The sequence below is a fragment of the Neodiprion virginianus genome, chromosome 1 (assembly GCF_021901495.1).
Source record: "Neodiprion virginianus isolate iyNeoVirg1 chromosome 1, iyNeoVirg1.1, whole genome shotgun sequence".
Taxonomy (NCBI): Eukaryota; Metazoa; Arthropoda; class Insecta; order Hymenoptera; family Diprionidae; genus Neodiprion; species Neodiprion virginianus.
In genome coordinates this window covers 34,632,284-34,654,249 of record NC_060877.1, presented here as the reverse complement: position 1 = coordinate 34,654,249, position 21,966 = coordinate 34,632,284, and the positions used below count along the sequence as shown (strand labels likewise).

The 21,966-nt window shown below is 41.7% G+C and overlaps 1 protein-coding gene across 5 annotated transcripts in view; it reads left to right on the top strand.

The window, feature by feature from the left end:
* LOC124297219 (sodium channel protein 60E-like) overlaps window positions 1-21,077 on the top strand; it is a 75,494-nt gene extending 54,417 nt beyond the window's left edge. For 4 of the 5 annotated variants that reach the window (XM_046748028.1, XM_046748018.1, XM_046748001.1 and 1 more), the window contains 18 exons: window positions 613-793; window positions 3,451-3,528; window positions 3,845-3,986; window positions 4,222-4,356; window positions 5,525-5,739; window positions 7,199-7,683; window positions 8,588-8,676; window positions 9,042-10,381; window positions 10,515-10,830; window positions 11,610-11,726; window positions 11,862-12,023; window positions 12,321-12,617; window positions 13,648-13,802; window positions 14,006-14,492; window positions 14,598-14,917; window positions 14,997-15,356; window positions 16,159-16,533; window positions 18,522-21,077. In XM_046748028.1, the coding sequence (XP_046603984.1) occupies window positions 613-793; window positions 3,451-3,528; window positions 3,845-3,986; window positions 4,222-4,356; window positions 5,525-5,739; window positions 7,199-7,683; window positions 8,588-8,676; window positions 9,042-10,381; window positions 10,515-10,830; window positions 11,610-11,726; window positions 11,862-12,023; window positions 12,321-12,617; window positions 13,648-13,802; window positions 14,006-14,492; window positions 14,598-14,917; window positions 14,997-15,356; window positions 16,159-16,533; window positions 18,522-18,900 (5,633 nt within the window). In that variant the 3' untranslated portion in view covers window positions 18,901-21,077. Of the gene's footprint in view, window positions 1-612; window positions 794-3,450; window positions 3,529-3,844; window positions 3,987-4,221; window positions 4,357-5,524; window positions 5,740-7,198; window positions 7,684-8,587; window positions 8,677-9,041; window positions 10,382-10,514; window positions 10,831-11,609; window positions 11,727-11,861; window positions 12,024-12,320; window positions 12,618-13,647; window positions 13,803-14,005; window positions 14,493-14,597; window positions 14,918-14,996; window positions 15,357-16,158; window positions 16,534-17,306 lie in introns of all 5 variants that reach the window. The other variant, XM_046748039.1, reaches the window with a different exon arrangement.
* Window positions 21,078-21,966: the final 889 nt, after the last annotated feature.

The window sequence follows — 21,966 nt, the reverse complement described above, 5'->3', positions numbered from 1 at the left end:
TCCTTTCCTACTCATTTTTATTTTATTTTTACTTCTTTTCTTTTGGAACGACGTAGTCCAAGCACGATTCGTGAGCAGTGCGACAGACTTTCGGAAGGTAAATTCGTGCAATAGTCGATCCCTCAATTTTCGTTGCTGTGTAATTTAGCAGCTGTAATACATCGTGTTAAATGTAGTCGAAAAGACGATAGTTTAAACTTTTTCGGGTACCACTAATTGACGTTTTGTCACTTAATTATGTACCTGACTTTGTACTCTCTACAGGCGAATAAATCATAAAACTTGAAAACATTTTTCCTGCATCATTATATAATTAAAACTTGAGTCTTTCCGCACTAAATGCCTTAGCGGGGTTGTATATTTTGAATTCTGTATAAACTTATAGCTTGCATGCAGGGTTATGGCTGTTATCATTTCATACCCTGCTCATGGATCATAATTTACGAGTATTTTCTATAATAACAGACCTGCAGGAAAGCTGTCATTATAACTCTGTACCGGTATAAAACAAATTCGTGTACCTTAATTTTTACTCGTGAAAAAGCTTTCGTGATAAACTTATGTATTAAATCATGTAAGAAGCTTGATATTGGAATGACTTCTGATCCGCAGGTTTGAAGACAATCATAAACGCGCTGCTCCACAGCTTCAAGCAGCTGGCGGAGGTCATGACGTTGACGATATTTTGTTTAATGGTCTTCGCCCTCTTCGCCCTTCAAGTTTACATGGGCGAATTGAGAAACAAGTGCGTCAGGCAGCAGGATCCGAACGATACCCAAGTGGACTGGTACGAGTAAGTATACCATAGAATTTAAAGAAGAAATCTTGAGCAACGGAACGAAGTCGCCCGCCGTATTGGGCGAATTGATTTTGCCGCCGGAGAGAAGAACACCAAATTTAGCACTCTTCATGTACGCGGTAATATAATAATAAATAAAACCGTCTGGAAGGTTGAAAGAATAAAAATGAAAGCATAATAAAATGAAAAATAATAATAATATAAATAAAAGGCAACCGGTGTTCCCGACGTTTCTGTGGATGAAATTCATTATTCTTCTAGCGTGCGAAAATAAGGGCGAACCTTGCAGACCGAGTTGTATACTCGCGGCGTAAACAAAGGGGAGACAAATCGCGAGGCTAACTGCGTATAATTATTTGAGAACCCCTCAAACATTACCAGCCGACAAAGTGCGGAATGGCAGCCCGCGACTCGACTTGATCATTTATCAGGTCTCAACACCCGGACCTCGATGAATCTTCCTTAAAATTGAGCCTCAGATAATGCCCCTTAAACTTGTTGACGGTTGAACCTAGTCAGGGTGATGAATAATTTACAATATACCGGCTTCTTTTTTTACCCGCCCTTCTTCTCACAACGCCTCGACCGGATATCACGTCGTGACGCTCGGGCACTTCCGTTGCTAATACGAATTCATCAGAATTTCCGCCCTAGCTCCACTTTCATTCCTGCAGACACTGAAAAGCCCAATTAAGAACGAGGCATACCCCGTTTGAACTTGGAGGCTAAAGCTTTTTTCCCCTAAGCTTTGTTGTAGATTATGTTATTTTCGTCGATAATTTTTCAACGATATTTTGTATTCAGCGAATTCTTCTATTCTTCGCTTGTTTGGCACTCTATTACATCATCAGGTGAACTGGAAATTACTTCAAATATGAATTTTAATAATCTTTATGCTATCCTTGGTTGAAAATACAGTATGACTTACTCTTCCCTCCGCTGACAATATGGCTTTAAATAATTTATCTTGAATTTCACCTTGAAATTAATTAGAATTTTTCAATTACCAGTGGAACTGTTTAAGACAAGAATAATAATTACGCCACAAAAATGTGGAGGAGCCGTATTACATACAAACCTTTTCGGTTCCTAAAAATATTCCAAATTTTTGTCCATTCGATCTTAATTTACGTACATTTAGCGTGATAATTTATACCCACGCACTATTAGTTTAGCCATAGATTCGTCGTGCCAAATGGGTATAGAGTGGGTGAAATGTCTGTATAATAATACAATCCAAGAGAAACAAGCGCGTGCCTGTCCGGACGAAAACCGAGGGTGCGATAAATTCCTGGCGCAATAATTATTCGGCGCTCCGGTACGAAGCTTGCGAGATAGGTCTTTTAGGCCTTGTCTAGTGCCGGCGTTGTTCGTACAACGGTCACGCGATTATCCGTTCAAAAGCGCCCTCCACCGGTTGTCCGCAATTAATCAAACAACGCGTCAACGTCTGTTATGACCAGTCGAGTTGGCCGTCCAAAAACCGTCGTGCAATAAGCCAATTCCACCTGCAGCCCGGGAACAGTATCGTTAATCAAACGATTTGTTTATCGCGATTTTATTCTCACACTCCGACGATTCAATTTATCGATACAAGTACGAATTTCCGGATTTTACACCCCGCGGTTTCGTGACACCGCAGCTGATGCAGGAGTGAAATGTTCACCACTTTGGCAATTGGCGGTATCCGATCATTCGTATCTTATGGCCCGTAATTTTCTTACACTTTACAGAGCAGCCCCACTTCTTCGCGCTTAAACAAGGAAGTTTATCGCCTAGACTCTGATCCCTCGTGCCGAGACACGTTACACGATATTATCCCAGTCCCACCGCTTATCCATTACTTTTTATGACAGTAAAATTCGCGCGAGCTGTCGTAAATGCAGGACGACGACTACGGCGTCTTTCGCAAATTGACTCCTCCACTCTCTAGGCATATTTATACGGACGTTAATCTCGCGAACGATACAGAGTAGACACTCTGAAATTTCGTGCAATCATTTTTTGAACAATCGATTCTCCGGATTTTCCTGTCAAATTGATTTCGATCGCGTTGACAGCATGCGAGAAATGCATCTTTTTCCCCACGCATTCGCAGTCTCGCTATCTGCTTCAAACATGGGGTGTCGAATTTACGTGACAGATTCTTTTAGCAATCTAAAGCATATTCTTCCCGAGTCAAGGTCACTCTTACATCCTCAAAGTTTTGTATCGTGGATCGAGAAAGATTCAACGACCTTTGATAGAGCGCAGTTTTTTCTTCTCTTACACTTTCTGCTCGGTCATGAATTATTCACTCTTGAAACTCTGTGAACTCCAATTTGAAAGTAAACTTGTAGCGGTTGCCGCCTATAATATTCTTGAACGAAACGAATCGGGCGACAAAAAGGTAAACTTGATAAGTTCTGAGGGTAGTTGATAACTTAGATTTGACCAAAAGTACACAACTGTGATATGCTGGAAAATATTGTACGAATTTCCGGGTGTATTCGAACAATAAGCAATTCAGTATCGCGCATAAGAAAAAGAAAAGGAATAAGAATAAAAAAACCGCTAGACCCCGACCGACTGAAGTGTCGCAAATAATATTAACCCTTGGCTTCGCAGCTCTTCGGCAAGAACTAAAGAGCTTCTTCTTCTATCGCCAACAGGTGGAACTGGAACTCGTCCAATTGGGCCTTCAATGAAGCCGAAGAGCCCATCATTTGCGGCAACGTAACTGGTGCCAGGTTAGCTTTAGATTTAATTAGTCCTCGAGTCAAACTTTCTCCCTATATACACATTATACTACATACTTGTATGTACTAACTGTATAAATTGATGCGCCACTCTCCTCGAGCTCTGACGCACCGCGAGGCGATGCCCTCGTAAGTTGATGGATTAGGTGTAAGAGAGCTGAGTCTCGAACAAGCCGGAAAGAAAAATTACCCACCTTCTGTGATAATAATTTTCAAGAGATGGTTTTTTTTCCTCTACAATTTCTTTTCACGTCTTTTTCCCGCTATCAGGAAGTGGTAGCAAATTATTTTAACGTTGTAATTTTAGACACTGCAACGAGAGCTACACGTGCCTGTGCGTCGGCCCAAATCCTAATCATGGATATACGAATTTTGACAACTTTCTGTGGTCGATGCTCACCACCTTTCAACTGATAACTCTCGACTACTGGGAGGATGTCTACAACAAGGTTTGATATCAATGATAGAATAGACCGAATTGATACATTGAAAAGCTGATTTACGTGTTGTTGTTATTTCGCGATGGTTGAGGGAGTGAATTTTCATGTTACATGTCCGTAAGTCACGATACATACAAATTGTATGCATATAATATTTTCATTTATCGCTTGGTTTGAAATCTATAAATGCGTTTTGGGAATGGATTGAAATAAAAAAGCAAAACATGAACACAAATAAAAACAGGTATTGTCGGCGTGCGGACCTATCAGCGTCTCGTTCTTCACGGTGGTCGTGTTCTTCGGTTCGTTTTACCTCATCAACCTGATGCTTGCCGTCGTGGCGTTGAGCTACGAAGAGGAAGCCGAAATCACGAACGAGGTGAGTGCTGGCATTAAAACATCATCGTAATAACATTGAATGGATATTTATAGACATATGTTTCGCCCTGTAATCCCAAGGTCGTGTGAATTACCCGAGATGAAATTAATCTACGATTAAAACGACAATTACAATGACACACTGACACACTGTTACCAGATCTCTGTGAATCGCGAAATTTTTCATCGATTCAAAGTAGAATCTCCCACGCGCTTGATGCGACCTGCAGATATAGATGAAATTGCGGTTAATCGATATGTCAAAACTGCTGCTCAAAGCCGCGGAAGATGGAAGGGTTGACATTTTAAAGGGCGAAAATACGTTGCTGTGGAAATTTAAATTACAATGTGTCAAAGTTCGATAAGTAGGAGAAAATAGGAATTAGGTTACACCGATCGCTGTTTTACATTGAAACGAAGCTAGCTAGGTACGATGAAAAAATCATCACACCGATGATAATAAATCTGATTCGGGTTTTCCGAAATTGAACCTCGCCTGTATCCGTGACTGCAGGATTATCGGACGAATAATTTTTAAAGGAAAGAAAAGTTTTCTAAAACTGGTGTCGACGTCGATTTTTCGACATCAGGTGGAAAACGATGCAAGGTATGGATCTGGAAGCGACGTGTATCCAACGTCTTCGTGCTTACCAGGCTTGTATCTTGTCCGGAAAGTGTCCTTCTCGCGAAAGTACAGCTAGCAGGCTTTAAGTCCTCGTAGTCACGACCATTTTGCCACTTTTCGTCTGCGCGGACACGCAATAATTCGCAGGAGAAGAAAATATCTAGCGCGTAGAAACGCGGGTCGCGTGTTTTACCGATAGGTGTACGAAATTGGTGAACGAATCAGCAGCTATCGGCTGAAGCATCGACGTCAGCGGGTTTTCGGATTTTCTCTGGTATTCCCCAATTTTCTTCAACCATCCATTTCGCCACTCGTGTTTCTGCTTTTCCTCCGCGACCCGCTGCATAAGTTATCCGATCCGATCCTTTTCGCTGAGAAGTTTGCGATAATGGGCGCAAATTGTAATTATAATCCCGCTCGGAAGGAAATTCAAAGTTATACGAACTGCAAGTTTGGATGAGAAATTAGGCGGGGCTTTATCGTATCGTCCATCGTTAATGAGCAGAATTTTGGATCGTCGTTATACTCTTCTATTCCGTCCCAGGAACGGAGAAAGGATCTTACCGACCACCGTGAGGACTCGACGTTTAGTTTCGACCCGACAAAGATCAACATCAAGACCCTCACCAAGGATAAACAGAAGAAAATTGACGCACGTAAAGGTGTTCTGCTGAGCAGCTACACGAGGAAGAAAACCCGTAGAAGAAAACGCGGCCGGAGTTCAGCTGGTCAGGAAAAAAACGGCGGCACCCGTAGCAGGTTCGTGATTGCTTTCTCTGTTTGCCCCAGAGAATAGAAACTTTCATTATTACGTGTAAAAAAAAAAAAAAATAAAAAAAAAATCATCCGCAATGGGCGAAAATGTTGTTTTTTCAATGCCGCATGATTTTTGCTCGTTTATTATCCGCCAAAGTTTAACGTTGCAGAAATGCATACTGCCGTTCTGCATAATTGATTCGAATGCAGGGTTAATAGAGTTGGGAGTTAGAGCTTACTCGTAGATTTTCAAAGTTGAGACCTACCGCGAATTCATTAGTAAGTTTCAGTTTACGGGCCAAATATGATTTAAGGCGGGCTTATGAATTATAATGCAAACCGGAATCCGTCCCTGCAGCAGCTCCATGCTTCTATAGCTCGCACCCGTTTCCGCGGTTTAACTCTCTCCAAACCAACGCGCAACACATATCCTCCATAAATATCACTCTTAGCTATAGGCACACATGTATTGTATATTATACACACCATCCTATTCCGCGGTAGCGAAACTGCGCACGTACAGCTGTGCCGAGCTCTGTTCGGCGAAAATTTAATATGCTAATTTTTAGCGTTCTTAATCGTCCCGCAAGGTCGGGGCATAATTGCAGGTCAAAATTTTCCCCATTTTGTTGAGTTTAAAGTTGAGCGGGCTTCAGAGGATTTGCACAACATGTGGCAAAAAAATCTGAGTGGCAAGTGATGTCATTTACTCGATTAAGTCGGCTCAACTAAGCGATTGAATTCAATTATTTTCTACTTATTAAACGGTCGTTCAAATTATTCGCATTGTAACTCTACTGGAATATTATTTTATAGATTGCGAAATGTTGGTTGATCAATTTCTATAACGGATGTTGAATTGACTGAAAAAATGCCATCGTGGATTGTAAGATTGATTTTCCAAAATTTCACGAACGAAGCCTAAATTTTTTTGTTTTTCAATTCACTGCCCGTGACTCTTCGGCTTTACAAAGTAATTTGAGTACTTTCATTTAACATGAAACAACTTCATTTAATGCAAAGAAATATCATACATCTGATACTTTCTCAAAGCTAGCTGCAATAAACAATCTTGTCAGATTGAACAGAACTTTATCGATTAATTTACATAAAGTATGAAAATTTCACACACATAACGTCAATTCTTTGACACCGTTTTACGAAGTTATTTCACAAAATCATTGAACCCCTATTGAGTTTAATAAAATTACTATTAATCTGTTATAAAAATTTTTTTTAACGGGGAACGAGTAAATAAGTTTTTCCAATCGAATGAAACCAAAGTACTTCCCATGATCGAAGAGTCACGCTTCCGGGTGTGGCTTAAGAAAAATTTTTCTCCGAGTACCGTGTCTCTGAAAAAACATTCTCAACGTCGGTAACCCTTCCCTAACGAATTACCCGCGAGCTTCGGTTGAAAAGTCCCCCTGGAACACCGCATCAAATGGCGTTTTTCCGTCAGGTCAGTGACACCGAGCCCGAGTCCGAGTCCTCGGCACTCGAGTGTTCGTCCGTCTCATCTCCCGCTGCAGGTCGTCGCCGCGACGCGAGCCGTGGACCCTGGGATAGTCCACCGGCTCGCGCCGCACCGAGGAATGTTGCACTCGCGACAGGCGAGCAGCAACAGCAACCAGCAGTCGTCCCTGGACGACTCCGGGGTCGTCGACGATCACGAGGGCGATCACGACGGCGACGACGTCACTTCCGCCGAGGAACACGAGCGGAGGGAGCATCGGGGCGACCGGCAGGAACGCCTCGCCCTCGAACAGCGTCGCCTGGAAGTAAACGAGCAGCAGGAGAGACAAACGTCAGCCGCTCCTCCCGTCACCGTCGCCGTCAGGACGACGAACCGGGAAATCCGGGTCCTCAAGTGCAACGGTATCAAAACGAAGAAACACAACATGTACACTCTGCCCCCGGATTACTTGTCGCATATCGTAGTTTTAGGTGAGTTGACGGAGTGGAGAAGTCGAAAGATCGCTCGGAGAAATACTCGGACAATTCTTGGCCAATGTCCGTGAAACTGAATTTAATAAAAACTTTTACGGTATCTCTGTAACGTATGGAAAGAAAAATTCGAGACTCTGGAATTTCAAATTAAAAAATTGTATCAGTGGTATAATTTTATAATTTCATATCGCAGGCTAATTGAATTGTGTGTTCTGTAATTTTTTAACATGAGATTGAGAAAAGAACAAAAAAAAAAAAAAAATTCACTATCAAGTAAATCAAAACTGAACTTTCTTCGTTTAGATCTGCGATTTTTAACAATTTATTCGCACGTCAATTACGACAAATTCTGGGTGTGATGAAATTCAAGCGAATCGATCAACTTCGGTCTCACTCCTCAAATGCTGAGTTCTTAACTGGCATGAAATCCGTGGACAATACAATATCCCCTTGAATCGGTAACAGGCTGCTTTTATGCACGTACCGCATGGCTGCTTTCGTGGTTAATTTCACCAAAACTTCGGAGCGAGCATTGCTTGTTTCACATAAAAGCTTTCACGGATGCGCTCCGGTTGATACGAACAACGCTTGTCATCCGACAAATGACGCATGCACCGGATTGGATGAACTTTAGGATGTGTTCGGCAGCGTTGGATGTAAAGCCGAGTAATCCGAGCGCCGCGTCTAACCGTCGATTTTACCACTGCGGACGTTCCAATTGGTTCGGCTGATTGGGGTTCGATGAATTTTGTCGCCAGTTCACTCAGGGTTTGAGAAGGAACCGCTGATTCGATAAAAAAAAAAATAAAAAAATATTGTACACCAGCTGTCGCTGGCAATATGTTATATGAATTCAATGCTGCGAATCGAATATAAATGAAATTTTATGACTGTTTCGCAGATGATCTTCCAGATAGAAATTGCGACAAGTGTATCCAGTGCTGTGTCGACTACGACGGGTGGCTCAGGTTTCAGAATTGCCTTTATAAGGTAGCTATAAAGTTACTCACCCCCGTTCGTCCCCCTCTTTCTTCTCCTCTATTTCATTCTACTCGTACATAACCGTCCGTTTGACCTCCACCCATACACACGCCCTCCACCAGCCAACAACTCGTATCCTTTTATTTCACGTATTCTCGAACAGTTATTCGCTCTCCACGTTCTATCACCCGTCCATCGAAGGTTGTATCACCGTCTCTAGACGATCCCGATCACCTCCGTGTCTTTTGATCAATTTCTTTCACCCCTCAAGACGCGATACGTTCCTACGGTCAAATCGCTTTTCGATTAACTCCAACATCGTCCGCGATCGCTTGGCGCGAGATAATCAGACATCGACGTAATTTCATCGTCAGGTGGTGAGAGACCCGCTGTTTGAGCTGACCATCACGTTGTGCATCGTTTTGAACACCGGGTTTCTTGCAATGGAGCACCACGGGATGAGCGAGAGCATCCGGCAGGCGTTGAACATCGGCAACAAGGTGTTCACCAGCATATTCACGTTCGAGTGTTTTCTCAAGCTGCTCGCTCTCAGCAAGGATTTCTTCAACAACGGTTGGAACATATTCGACCTGATAATCGTCTCGGCCTCTCTAATCGATCTGACCTTCGAGCTGGTCGACGGACTCTCCGTGATAAGGGGCCTCCGGTTGCTGAGGGTACTCAAGCTCGCGCAGTCTTGGACCACGATGAAAGTGCTGCTGAGTATCATCATATCTACCATCGGGGCCCTGGGTAACCTGACCTTCGTGCTCGTCATCGTGATATACATATTCGCGGTGATCGGCATGCAGCTCTTCAGCAAGGACTACACCCTGGACAAGTTTTACCCCGACCCGGTGCCGCGGTGGAATTTCAACGACTTCTTTCACTCGTTCATGATGATATTCAGGATCCTGTGCGGGGAGTGGATCGAACCCCTCTGGGACTGCATGAGGGCGGAAAAGGACGAGGGACCCGAGACCTGCTTCGCGATATTCCTCCCGGCGTTGGTGATGGGAAATTTCATGGTCCTCAATCTCTTCTTGGCGTTGTTGCTCAACAGTTTTAACTCCGAGGAGCTGAAGCAGAAGAAGGAGGAGGTCGGGGAGGACTCGAAACTCGCGAGATCGTTCGATCGCATAAGATCGATCGTTAGGAAGAAGAAATACCGCAGGGAGAATTCCGAGAACGAGAAGAACACAAGACTCGAGCAAATCGTTCGGGAGGTTATGGACAAATCGGACAAGGAAAAGTACGCGATACAGGAGACGGTGCTCAGTCTGCCGAAGGAAAACATCTACAACCGGTCCTACCAGGAGAGCCTCAACCAGCCGGTATTCACCTACGACCCCCTCTACCGTCAAGCGACGGTAACGACCTACAGTCAGAGCAGCCAGGAGACCGTCAGAGAGAATAAAAAAATTGAAGAAAAGGCGAATCCCGAGGAAAGCATAGAGCTCGAGGTCCTTAAGGACTCGAGCAAACCTGACGAGGAAGTCGCCATGCTGCCCGAGAAGGAACCCATTAGAATGGACGATCCACCCGAGAAAAGACCCTGGCACGCTCTCGTCAGCTACGTCGACGAATTGACGGTCGGGGGCAGGAGGGACAGCAAGGGAAGGTACGTCGACGGTATGGGATCCTTTCCCGGCTTTGGAAGAAACAAACAGCCAAAGACACCGCAGGATTGTTTTCCCCAGCACTGTTATCAGAAGTAAGTATCGCCGGTTTCTTCGTTTTAATACCGAGGACCGTTGTTCTCGACCGTAAGCCGCAGCCGTGCGGTTTTATCGCCACGAGGTCCGAGTCCGAAACAAGTGGTTGGTGATGATTGATTGTTTGTACAGATGTTCCTGTATCGATCGTTGCATCGCCACGGACCTCGGTAGAAAATGGGTCAAAGTTCGTACCGCAGTTTTGTCGGTGGTCGACACTCCGGCGTTCGAATGGATGGTCCTGGTTCTGATATTCGCATCTTCCATAACGCTCTGCTTCGAGGATATATACCTTGACGATAATCCCTTTTTGAAAAAGATACTCTACTGGACGAATTTGGGATTCTGCGCTCTGTTCAGTATAGAGATGCTCCTGAAGTGGCTCGCCCTTGGATTTTGTAAATACTTCACAAGCTTCTGGACAATATTGGATTTCATCATCGTTTTCGTAAGTAAAGGAATCCTTCGTTCGACAAAAAGAAAGAGAAGAACCTCTTAATTAAAAACCGCATATCGCTGTGGCATGCGTTTTTCTAGTAATTGTACGTACATATTTGTTACATCACATTATACCTGTGTATCTTTCATCATCTTATACCGTTACGTCTTACATATTGCTTAACGATCACATGGTTAAGTCTGTTCGGTTCAGGATATTATATGGCATTGTTGAGTGTGGTAATTCTTTGAATGTTGTTTCCGTGTTTTTTTCTATGTTTTATGTGTCGCCTCATGGACCCAGGTACGTGAGTTATATACGTTTTATCCGTAGGCGTCATCACTGTCATACCGCTGTTCTTATTTTACATTCAATTTTGCGTTACGCATGCGTTGAATATCTTTCATTGCAATTTCACTACTACCCAGATAACTCGCTCGAAAAATTTTACGTGCTGCTGTTTTTCGCCAAGTTGCGAACGTAAATTTCTATCATTCGACGCAAAAGCATTGATTTTTCGATCTTATTAGAATAGAATAGATTAGAATTAGGTATTGTGTAAACTATCATCGAAATTCACGTACAAAAAAAAAAAAAAAAAAAACGCGAGATTTTCCCAGCGAGATATCGCGGAAGGTTCATTCGTGGATCTTGCGTTGCAGATTAATTTACGAGGAATGTTTCGTACAGGGTGTTATGTTTATTTGTGGGTGCATATGAAGCGATGCTGTGCTCGATGACGTAGGCCAGTATTAACGGACGTACAATGACAGTTTACCCTTTGACAGGTGTCCATCTTTAGCCTTTTGATAGAGGAGAATGAGAATCTGAAAGTGCTGCGCTCGCTGAGGACTCTCAGGGCACTCAGGCCGTTGAGAGCAATCTCAAGATGGCAAGGCATGAGGGTACGTGTTTGTTGTGTCCGGATACCTATACATATACCTGTATCACGGTGCCGACGTATCGATGAAAAATATCAGACCTCGGGGCTCTGAACGGCTCATCTGTAAGCCTGACATGTTCTCTTCTCCATCCCTCAGATCGTAGTGAACGCGTTGATGTACGCCATACCTAGTATTTTCAACGTGCTCCTCGTCTGTCTCGTGTTCTGGCTCATTTTCTCCATAATGGGGGTGCAATTTTTTGGCGGTAAATTCTTCAAGTGCATCGACGATAACGGAGAGCTACTGCAGAATTTATCGGTGAGTATGTTATGTTTTTATGTTACACTCCTGCGGTGAAACTAAGGTAACTGGACCGGTTATTGATCCTTTTATTTTACAAAATTACAAACTTACGACACAAATTGTGAATTTCTCGACGACTAAAACCAGTTGCTAGATGGTTAGACATTGCGGATTTATTTTCTGGTAATCTCAGAATTAACGATCGAACGGATACGACCGAAAAAGGTCAATGATTGGGACAGGGTCAATAACTGGTAGACTTATCTTGTAAGCGATTAGAAAACAGATATGATTTGTGAATTTGGGTTTCAGTTAGTAAATACGAAACAAGACTGCCTCAATCTTAACTATTCCTGGGAGAATAGTAAGATCACATTCGACCACGTGGGCATCGCCTACTTGGCTCTGTTTCAAGTCGCGACCTTCGAAGGGTGGATGGAAGTGATGGAAGACGCAGTTGACGCCCGAGGCGTCGATCTCCAGCCTCAGAGGGAGGCAAATTTGTACGCGTATCTTTATTTTGTCATTTTTATCGTATGCGGTTCGTTCTTCACGCTCAATCTGTTCATCGGAGTTATTATAGACAACTTCAACATGCTCAAAAAGAAGGTGAGACCGCCGGGAAACACGAGATCCAACACTCTGCACCTTCCTCTTCACGGCCGTCGGCTTTACTTCTTCACTGCGTCTTTTCTCTGTTAACGTTTCGCCACTATCAAACGGCATCCAAAGCACCGGTTTATCATTCAAAGTTACGTCTCTTAATGAGAGTCCCTACCAAGATTCTTTTCTTTGCCTGTGACAATCGCTGATATCGAAAAATTCGTGAGGCTTACGTCAGTCAACCTGTTGCACTGCTCAATTTTTGCTCTTAAAATTTTTTTCACCGATTTTTCTGTCGAATTACACTGAAAGAACATTGTTTTTCCTTCAAGACGGGTCCCGCATTCTGTGAGATTAACCTTCCGGAATGTTAAATTCAGTTTTTTGAAAACCACTACATTTCTCTCAAATCTTTGTCTGGTTTCTTTCTTGTAAATTTCTATCTCTCGTGAATTTTTCTCTACCTTCAATAGGTCTTGAAACATAGTATAGGTCAGCTTTCAACGTACGGAAACTCACGATAGTAATAATATCTGCGTAAAATTTACAAAATTTGCAGAACAGTTCAGAAACATGTGTAGAGAACAAGATAATGACGTTGAGAAAGGCAAAGAAATCATAAGATTTGTTGGAAAAATTACAGAGCTTATTAGAGAAGCTTGAAAATTCGTGACAAATGTCCTTGCCGGATTTTTTTTTCCGCCAAAATATCAAATCACAGACATCTGCAAAGGTAAAGTATTTAAAAAAATGTCACCAAGGTGAACTGGACTCTAAGCAATATAAGGGTGTGAAAAAATCTCACGTTTCTAAAGTGTACGGGGTGTAACAGGATGAAATCGGAGATTCTTGATAAGGGCGGTCATCAAAGGTGAACGTTGAACGATAGAACCGCGTGCTTGTACACACAGATCAAGATTAACGAGGAGCTTTAATACGGTCATAAAAACACGTCTTCTCCGTATGCAGAAGCAACGCAACGCGCGGCAGCTCGAGAAGGGCGTATTAAATTATTTTCCCATTTTTCATTTTTCAGTACGAAGGTGGAGTGCTAGAAATGTTTCTGACCGAGAGTCAGAAGCACTACTACACTGCCATGAAAAAGCTCGGCCGCAAAAAGCCGCAGAAAGTGATTAAGCGACCGATGAATCAATTTCTCGCCATGTTCTACGACCTGTCCAACTCTAGAAGGTAATTACAACCATTGTTGTACACTGCTTACACATTTCTGGGGCAAATTACCAGCGCTCCAACTCTACACCGAAACAAAACAGCGACACTAATACCCTACCCATTCGCAAAACACACAGGAGGATCAATTTTTGTGGTATATAGGCGTACAGGTAGTTGCGAAGAGCGTTGAAGACACGTTTTTTTATTTGTTTCTTTTGCAGATTTGAAATAGCAATTTTCGTATTGATATTTCTGAATATGCTGACGATGGGAATCGAGCACTACAGCCAACCGCACGCCGTCTTTTTCATCCTCGAAGTATCGAACGCATTTTTCACAACAGTCTTCGGGCTCGAAGCTATCGTTAAGATAATCGGGCTTCGATATCATTATTTCACGGTACCCTGGAACCTGTTTGACTTTTTGTTAGTGTTGGCCTCGATTCTCGGCATTCTAATGGAAGATATCATGATGGACTTTCCCGTGTCCCCGACGCTCCTGCGAGTCGTGAGGGTGTTCAGAATCGGAAGGATCTTAAGGCTCATTAAAGCTGCCAAGGGAATAAGAAAGCTACTTTTCGCGTTGGTCGTCAGTTTGCCGGCGTTGTTCAACATCGGCGCCCTTCTGGCCCTGATTACGTTCATATACGCGATCATCGGCATGTCCGTTTTTGGTCACGTAAGGAAACAGGGCGCTCTTGATGACATGGTGAGTGTTATCCTTGTTTCCATTGTACGATACGTCCAACACGCGAATTCAACGTCAGTGATTTTCCTTCCTGTTTACACGAATTTTTCTTTCCCACAATAAAAGGTAAATTTCGAGACTTTTGGACGAAGCATGCAGCTGCTGTTTCGACTGATGACTTCGGCTGGATGGAATGACGTCCTCGAGTCTCTGATGGTCCAACCACCGGACTGCGATCCAACGCCTAATAGCCGGCAGTCAAACGGCGACTGCGGTTATCCCCTCCTGGCTATAACGTACTTCACCTCGTTCATCATCATTAGCTACATGATCGTGATAAACATGTACATCGCGATAATACTTGAGAATTTCAATCAAGCGCATCAGGAGGAGGAGATCGGGATAGTCGAGGATGACTTGGAGATGTTTTACATCAGGTGGTCAAAGTGAGTGATGACGGACGTTGGTTCGAAGGATTGTTTTTGACGCGTATCGATTTACCCTCAATTTTATCATCCCGCACAGGTACGATCCGCACGCGACCCAGTTCATCCGGTTCTCGCAGCTGAGCGATTTTATCGCGAGTCTTGACCCGCCGCTGGGAATATCAAAGCCCAACGTTGTTGCGTTGGTAAGCTTTAATCTTCCCATTGCGAAGGGTAACAAGATCCATTGTCTGGACATCCTACATGCTCTCGTCAAGCACGTTCTTGGACACGTTGAGGAATCCGAGGATTTCAGAAAGTTACAGGAGCAGATGGACGTCAAGTTCAAAAAACAGTTCCCGACTAGGAAGGAACTCGAGATTGTGTCTTCCACCAGGATTTGGAAGCGCCAAGACAAGGCGGCCAGGCTGATACAAAACACATTCCGGGAATACGTCAGGTAGCCGTCGTTTCTCCGACATTTTATACTAAATCTTTCAATGTTCCAGTCAAAATAGGTCTGAATAAAAAATGTTCGTAGGATATGGCAGTATTTTTGTTTACAGGGGTTTTCGACCCTCAGGAGCTCAAATCTAGTCATTTTTGCGCTGCATAAATGTGTCGTTTTTTGCGTTTTCCTCGGACAATTCTATATCCAATTACGTCCTCATACGTCGGAAACGGAATCGGATTAAGATTAATTATTGAGAAATAAGAAATTATTTCACAAAAATTCCTCAGATGCCGTCCATAAGTAGAATTCCTTTTTTTCTTCTTAATTTGTTAATCCGACTCAGTTTCCGACGGATGAGGACACAATTCGATGTAGAATTTTCCGCTCTACGCGATCGTCGAGTCATATTTCACCTACCGACAGCAGTTTCCAAAGAAAATGCAAAAAATGTAATATTTTGTTGTTTCCTCAAAACTTGGGCTATATCGCAGCTGAAAAATGACTTCAGATACGATTTCCCGATGGTAGAAATTCCCTATGAACAAAAACGCAGCCACGTACCCCGCGACTATTTTTTAATTCAGACTGCCATTTTGACTGCACCATCAAGCTCCGTTTGACGTAAAATACTAACTACGATTAAACAGGATTCATCCCCACAATACCCCCATAATAATATAACTAAAAATCCGTGGTTGACGGGTCAATTCCGACGCTATTCTATGAAAATGTGAAAACGAACTATCAACACTAATTGTAAAAGTGAAACCGAAACTGACTCCTCCCTGTGGTGTCGAACCCCCCGCAGGATGAAGAAGGAGCGAGAACGCATCGCCCACGAGGTCGACTCTCAGACCCAAACCTCGAGTCCGGGCGGCGGAGGAAGCGAAGGTAGGGGCGGGGGTGGATGGGGCGGGAAGCTGTCGGCCCTGCTGCACGTGCACCGGGGCAGCCGGGCCAGCAGCCGCAAGTCCTCTCGGGCCAGCGACGCCAGCGATCTCAGCGAACTCGGGACCGCCTCTGCCTGGTTATTCCCGAATTTACCGCTGCTGCTACTCTCCGGCGCCGCCGGGACCCACGACGACCTGCAGCCCCCTGCCCTGACCGTGTCCCGCCCCTCGCCCACCACCGAGCAACCCTCGGCAGCGTCCAGCTCGGGATCCGACTCCCACGGCACCGTCAGGTCAGTCTCATCCCCCGATCCTCGACGTCCAACCTCCGGCTGGTGAACAATCTTCTCCACTCGTATCCGTAGATATAGCGTTACCGAGATTTGTTTTTATTTTTATTTTTTTTTTTTTTCAATAATTTATATCCATTCTTCAGGATTTTTTTTTATCCTTATTATATCTTCCCGCGGTACTTACCTTGTATGCGAATACCTGTACATGTACTCTAAGATTTGTTCCGATCCATTTTCCCCCGGTTATCGCGATTTTATGCCTGCATTCTTCCGTTTGGTTTGGCAATTCGTACATTTCAATGAGGTCAACTCTTTCAGTACTTTCTGGAAAAATAAATCTGATTTGTGGCAAAAAAATTTTCTCTGTCAACGTTCGATGCGATTCTTTATCGAAATTCTTTATTGAGTTGTACCGATTATGTCGAAAATCTTTATAACCTTCACCTCTGAGGGTAGATTCGTCTTTTTCTTTCTCTCTTCAATATTCTTACTCAAAAGGTAATTTAAAAATGATGAGAAATTAATTAATTATTTGTTTCATTTCTTTTGTTACAACTGTACGCCTGCACGTGTAATTGATACGATAATAAGATTTGCAGAAAATAATTTCGGCAAGGTGATCTACGCAGGTGGGAAATGAGACTGTTTTGCGACCATTGTAGCAAATTAATAATACGCGTGAGCTGTATGATTTATTATTGAATTTTCTTTTCTATTATTGGCTTGTGTATTAATTAATGATATTAAATTTTCTTCGTTTCAAACTGCCGAAGGCAAGGCAATAAATAGGTAAACGGTACAAAATACATATAAACGAGAATACATACATATTACATAGGTATATATGTTTTTTTGGTGGCTTACTCGCGTTACGACTAGTTGAGTAACCGCCGTTTATCGTACTGAAAACATACATAGATTATTTATTAGCGTATTCCATATACTTACAATTAGATTAGAAGCCTTTTAAGATACATAGTGAGTTCCCGCTGTACGAGTATAGAGTATATTATATCCTGATCTGTTAATAATTCTCTCCCATGTAACATAATCCCGTTTACACATCCATGTACGAAATATCGTATCGTTTAATGTGTATCGTAACATCACCCATCAGTGCTGTGGCTACTCGTATAAAAGAACTTCTATTGTATACACACGAGGTTTCATATTTCGTTTCTAAGGCAGGAGCTTTCACCCGAGCCATAGATCCTCCCTGTTTTCTTTTCCCCTCTAATCGTAATTTTCTTACACATGATACGCTGGTATCTCACCTACAATGAAGAGCTTGTTCTATATTTTCTTCTTTATCTTCAAACGACGTTTCGGGAGATCTATGGAGCTTAGCTTTTGCACTCGGATTTTTATTCAATTTACGAACGCGCCACTATATGTTACTAGCGGGATTATACTCAAGCGGCAAGTTGATGAACTTGGGATCTTCCAGCCTCCGAATACAAAAACTTTTTTCCGGATTAGTGTCACAGATCACACTCGCTTATCAGCTATCCCACGCTCGGCGGAAAATTCCGTATAAAACCCCACCATTGTCGCGAAAAATCGTAGCAGAGATATTCCGCAGAGAAATTCGCCTAATCCGATGCAGGTTTCACAATCGAAGTAATTCGAGCGATTGTTCCGGACAGAAAATTATAGAATTTCGATATAACATATTACCGAAAAAATGTCCGACAATAATCGGAATCGCTTTGATGAAATCATTCGGAGAACCTGATCTCGATAAATTGGGATGCAGAATTCCTTTGCAAGAAAAAAACAAAAACATGCATGTTGTTGAAAGGTGGCACTAAATGATCATCCAGCTATGACGACTGTTCGTTGAAAAATGCTTTCATCATCCGTAAATTATACCCAATAAATCCTAGAACATCCCGATTAGACCAATTGTAAAACCGTACTGGACGAATTAGAAATTAGACAATGAAACCGGATTTCCAATTCGCATAAAAACTTGTCGATTCCCGCAGATCGTCAGGGGCGATGTTAGGTCGTCAGGACGCCGTCGAGACCTACGCCGACGAAGATGTCCTGAGTCCGCCGACGTCGAAACGCGGTTCCTTACGTCCGAGTGGAACGGCTCTATCCTTGAACATGCTCCAGCGGGACATCAAGGAGGCGTTCAACAGACGCTGCGGGAGCCTGAGGCGACGTCCGGTTCCGGAACCGGTTCCGCTCCCGATCGCCGACGGAAGTGACGTGAGCATCCTGGTGACCGAACCAAGCCCGGAAAGCACAGCGCCGCCGAGCAGGCCGCCGCTTCTTCGACAGCAATCCGAGGCGACCGTCGTCCACGTCCTGGTCCACAGAGAGAGCGAGGAGTACCACGTTTCCGGCGACGATAGCTGATCCCTGCATAATGCGGAAGACGCGGTCACCCGCCCGGATTCTAAAGAGGCAATTTATCAAGACTTGAATCGTTGATAGAGTTATATTATACATAGGCGATCGTTTCTTCTCAAATTTGTAACTTATTATATTATATATTTGACTTTCAACATGTTGGAGAAGAACGAGAAGAGAGAAAGAAATAGTCGTGGACACGATGCGTAATGGGATCGTCTCTTGAAACGAATTGCGTTTTTTAATGGGGCATGTTTTTGTTCCCATTGCAATGCCGTTTTATTTACCACTTTTGTGTAATGAGAAGTCTTTATTTGCTACCAGGATTCTTCTGCTTGAACACCTTTTGGATACTGGCAATTAATTCACTTTACTTTTAAGAAATTTTGGCAATAGAAATTTCAGGAGAGTCACAGAATTTTAGAACACAGTTTAGGATATACTTAGAACCAAAACCAAAGGACAAGAATAAACAATACGCGGATACCGTTTCAAGAGACATTCCTTGTACACTTACAGGATACCCAAAATAGAGCAGATACTATAATTTCATACAACGCTCTGCTGTTCTTAATTACAATCTAGAGTCATAAATACTTACGTCAACTTTATGCCAATCTCAGTCAGTTAAATTTGCAGTTTAACATGCAATTTCATATAATTTTCATACATTATATACTAATACGTTGCAGTTGAACTTGGCCCGTAGGTTTATTTATATTCATAGGGATTAAATATCGAAGAAGAGGAAAAAGGATAAAAATACTATTGTACAGTTTTACGGTCGTTTTTGGGGAATGTATTATACACTTTGGAAGATTTTCCATTTTTCCCTCCTCGTACACTATTTTTCAACTCTCCCCAGCTTCTACATTCAGCAAATCGTTTTGCATGTATGTACATTCGGGTGATTTAGAAAAACATTTCATAATTTCTGGGACTTTTTGTTCATCAAGTCGATTGTATGTTCCAAAATTTCCAAAAAAAAAAAAAAAACCTAGATCAATACAGAGATCCCGATAGATGCATTCGGAAACACTATTAAGTTCAGAAATTATCTGTCAGTTCAGCAGTGGGAATGAAAATTTGCACAAGCGTAACGTTAAAAATAAAAAATAAATGATGCAGATAAACACGTTTTTTTTTTTTTTTTTTTTTTTAACACCCCAATTTACATGCGCAGAAACGTATATTTGCACGGTTAACCTACTTTTCCAGCCTCTCTTTGCGAACCCAAATTTTACATTTTACAAACCAGAGTATTTGCCTTGGCTATAGTGTTACAACTTTAGCAAGTATTTACATCGCTTAAATTTCGTCGCAGTTAAACGTAGCGTGATGTTATTTATTGAACAGAAGTGAAAAAAAAAGTCCATAGTAGAATAATAAAATTAAAAAATAAAATCTACTGCCTCAATTACTCACGTAGCGTGTAGAGGAAGAGCGTGTGAATTTTTTCAAGAGAACAAGGTTTGAAACACATTTCCACACACACCTTTTTGTGTTTTTACGTTCCATCGTTTACTTTCTGTTTTAGCGAATAACAGGCTGACAGATTTAAAATCGTTTGAAATTCAACTTTTCGAATTTACAACTTCAGCAATTGAAACTCGTCAAACTGCTAAATCTTTTTGTGAAGAATTGTTTAAATAAATTACAGTAAGTGACGGAAATAACTTACCGGATTTATATGTTACACGATTTTATAAGTTTACAGATCAGATAAGGCGTCGCTTATACGTACGAGATATAATATTAATATTATTATTGCTATTGGTATTACTATTATTATTATCACTATTATTAATTTTTTTTTTATCTTTATTACTTAGGTAATGTATACAATACAGTTGTGAAATCTAGACGTTGAGAATGATGACGATTATATCTAGGCATGTATAAAAACACGCAGTTAAGTAGGTGTAGCTACGATACATTATTATTATTATTGTTATTATTATTATTATTACTTGTATAGATGAAGGACTGTTACAATCGCGGTTTATTATCGGCTGACCGAGTGACGTCACGGGAATAAAGGTAAAATAACAGAGCGGTAGTTCGCGGGACAACGAATTTTTCAAATCAAATTAAGTGAAAAATAAGAAGATGTATAGGAAGAAAAAAAAAAAAAGAACAACAAAAACATTAAGAGATCGTTTTATCGGCTGGGTTCAAATAATTGTTACGTGTATAAGGCGGTACAAGCACTTTCCATGTATGATAATGTTCGCGATTGATAATTCTATGTTATTGTATAATTCTCGTTATAATTCGGAGTTTTACAACAAGAGTTATATAATTATATATATATATATATAGACAGACTTGCGGGATGTGTCGAGTAGATTTTTTTATTCCTTGTGTAGTTGCGTATATTCATATGTGTAGAGAGAGAAAGAGAAAGCGGTTCATAAAGAGCATAATAAAATCCGCGACGTCCTTCGGCTAGCTTGGGATATTCACGAAGCATATATTAATGATAAAATATAAGTCAATTAATGGTATATATATATATATGTATACATATACATAGTGTAATTACCTGAAGTCAGGTCTAGAGAAATTTTGCGGGACGGGTACGGGAAAGAGAAAGAAAATGTAAAATTAATATGAATATACCTAACATGTTTCAAATCTTTACGCGGGAAACAATGAAACACGAGCAATTGCTTGCAAAAGCGATGATATGTACATGTATATATACATATATAAATAATGTGAAACGAAAATGTCTCAAAGAAACTGTACAATCATGGAGGTGCTTCTAGAGTGCCGTTTAGAGCTGCGTTATACATATATATGTATTTACGTAAATACGTATACATATAAATAAATATTATGGGTGTATATTATATATATATATATATATATATATAAATATAAATATATATATAAATATATGTTATTATTATTATGATACCTATTAGTATATAATAATGCATATTATAAATTGTAATGAAATCAGTAATAAATTACATAATTCTATTATATAAGAATAATTTATATTACATCATGTTATATATACGTATATAATACATGTATACATAAAAAGGTCACTATTGCGTATAT